The sequence below is a fragment of the Cicer arietinum genome, chromosome 5, assembly GCF_000331145.2.
Source record: "Cicer arietinum cultivar CDC Frontier isolate Library 1 chromosome 5, Cicar.CDCFrontier_v2.0, whole genome shotgun sequence".
Lineage (NCBI taxonomy): Eukaryota > Viridiplantae > Streptophyta > Magnoliopsida > Fabales > Fabaceae > Cicer > Cicer arietinum.
The window spans coordinates 4,110,118-4,111,574 of NC_021164.2; the positions used below are offsets into that span (position 1 = coordinate 4,110,118).

Here is a 1,457-nt window from a genome sequence, read left to right on the forward strand (position 1 = left end):
GTCCTGTAACACATAGAATCACCAATAATGTCAGATGCGAGAATCACATTGAAATTCTATTTTTGGATATCTCAAGATCCCCAATTATAATTTAAACTTCAGAGTATTTACAGATACAACACTCATTTCCTAAAAAAAGAGCCATCTTTCAGAGTCGTATCTTCATTACTCTAGCTACAACCTTATGTCCACTTCGAATCATAATAACCTATAGCTTAAGCCCCTACCTCAAACCACCTTTTTGAAGGACTGACCATTTTAGTCTTGTGGGCTAACTCATACAATTTTATTTTTAGTAAAGTATTCTTAAGTAGATTGAAAAGTGTGACTGTTTTTATCAAATACCTGTAAGCTGAATTGTGAAACAATCCAAGAACTTGTTGTTGTATTGAAGCATATATAAAATTATTAGTTCCTAACATCTTTTTATATTTGGTACATTTAGTTCCTAACTTCTAACTTCTAGTTGGAGATATCATAGCAAAAAATAAAATAAAAGCACTGCACCTATTTAAAGTCCTACATTATAGACACACACCAACCTATATATATATATTTATATATATTATATCTTTATGAGATTCAAAATAAAATATTATATACTTAACCATAATATTCATTTTGGAAGCTGATAATATAAAGAGAAAGACATAAAAAAAAACAAAGAAAAGAAAGGTGGTTGATACCTTCCCTTGTTGTTTAGTTGTACCAAATAGTAGAAGTAGTAATAATTTCAATAAAGAACCAAACAAACAAACATATGCCTTATTACTATAGAACTGAGTAAGCATCATTTTTATGGCAACTACACCTTTAGTTCAAGTCTTCCCTTACACGTTCCATTGCACCTTATAAATGCATTTAATCATTTATTGTACCCCATTTATGTATCCCCACACCGACACACCCTACACTTCAATATAGTGTGTACCTTTTTTTTTATAACTAAAAATTTATTAAAAAAAAACAATTAATTCAGAGACACAAACCTAACTCAGGAGAGAAACAAAATTAATTTTTTTTAAATTATATTGATTTTCTATCAATTTAACGAAAATTATATACTTACATATTTTTTTCTTATCTTAAAAACCACCTTTTTTAAAAAGTTGTTCTATGTATTGTGTACTATTCCTTAACCTTTTGAATAATTCTCTACGCGTATAACATCTCAACAACTTCATTTATTTGCCTATAAATTACTACTACTACCATTATTCCAAAACACATTCACAAGCAAACAAACACATACTAAACAAAATGTCATCACTACCAAAACCATTTTCCTTCAATCTTTTATTTCTTTTTTTCATTTTCTTCACACCATTACTTCTAGCTCAATCTTCTCCTCCTTCTCCTTCTTCTTCTTCTTCTTCTTCTCCTTCGGTCGCGTGTAAAGCGACATTATATCCGAAACTATGCCGCTCGATACTATCTACCATCGGTTCGTCTTCCGA

General features: G+C 29.9%; 1 protein-coding gene across 1 annotated transcript in view; it reads left to right on the forward strand.

The window, feature by feature from the left end:
* Positions 1–1,213: 1,213 nt before the first annotated feature.
* LOC101506095 (probable pectinesterase/pectinesterase inhibitor 25) overlaps positions 1,214–1,457 on the forward strand; it is a 4,390-nt gene continuing 4,146 nt past the window's right edge. Inside the window, 1 exon segment of the mRNA XM_073368911.1 lies at positions 1,214–1,451. Within this exon segment, the coding sequence (XP_073225012.1) occupies positions 1,261–1,451 (191 nt within the window). The 5' untranslated portion in view covers positions 1,214–1,260.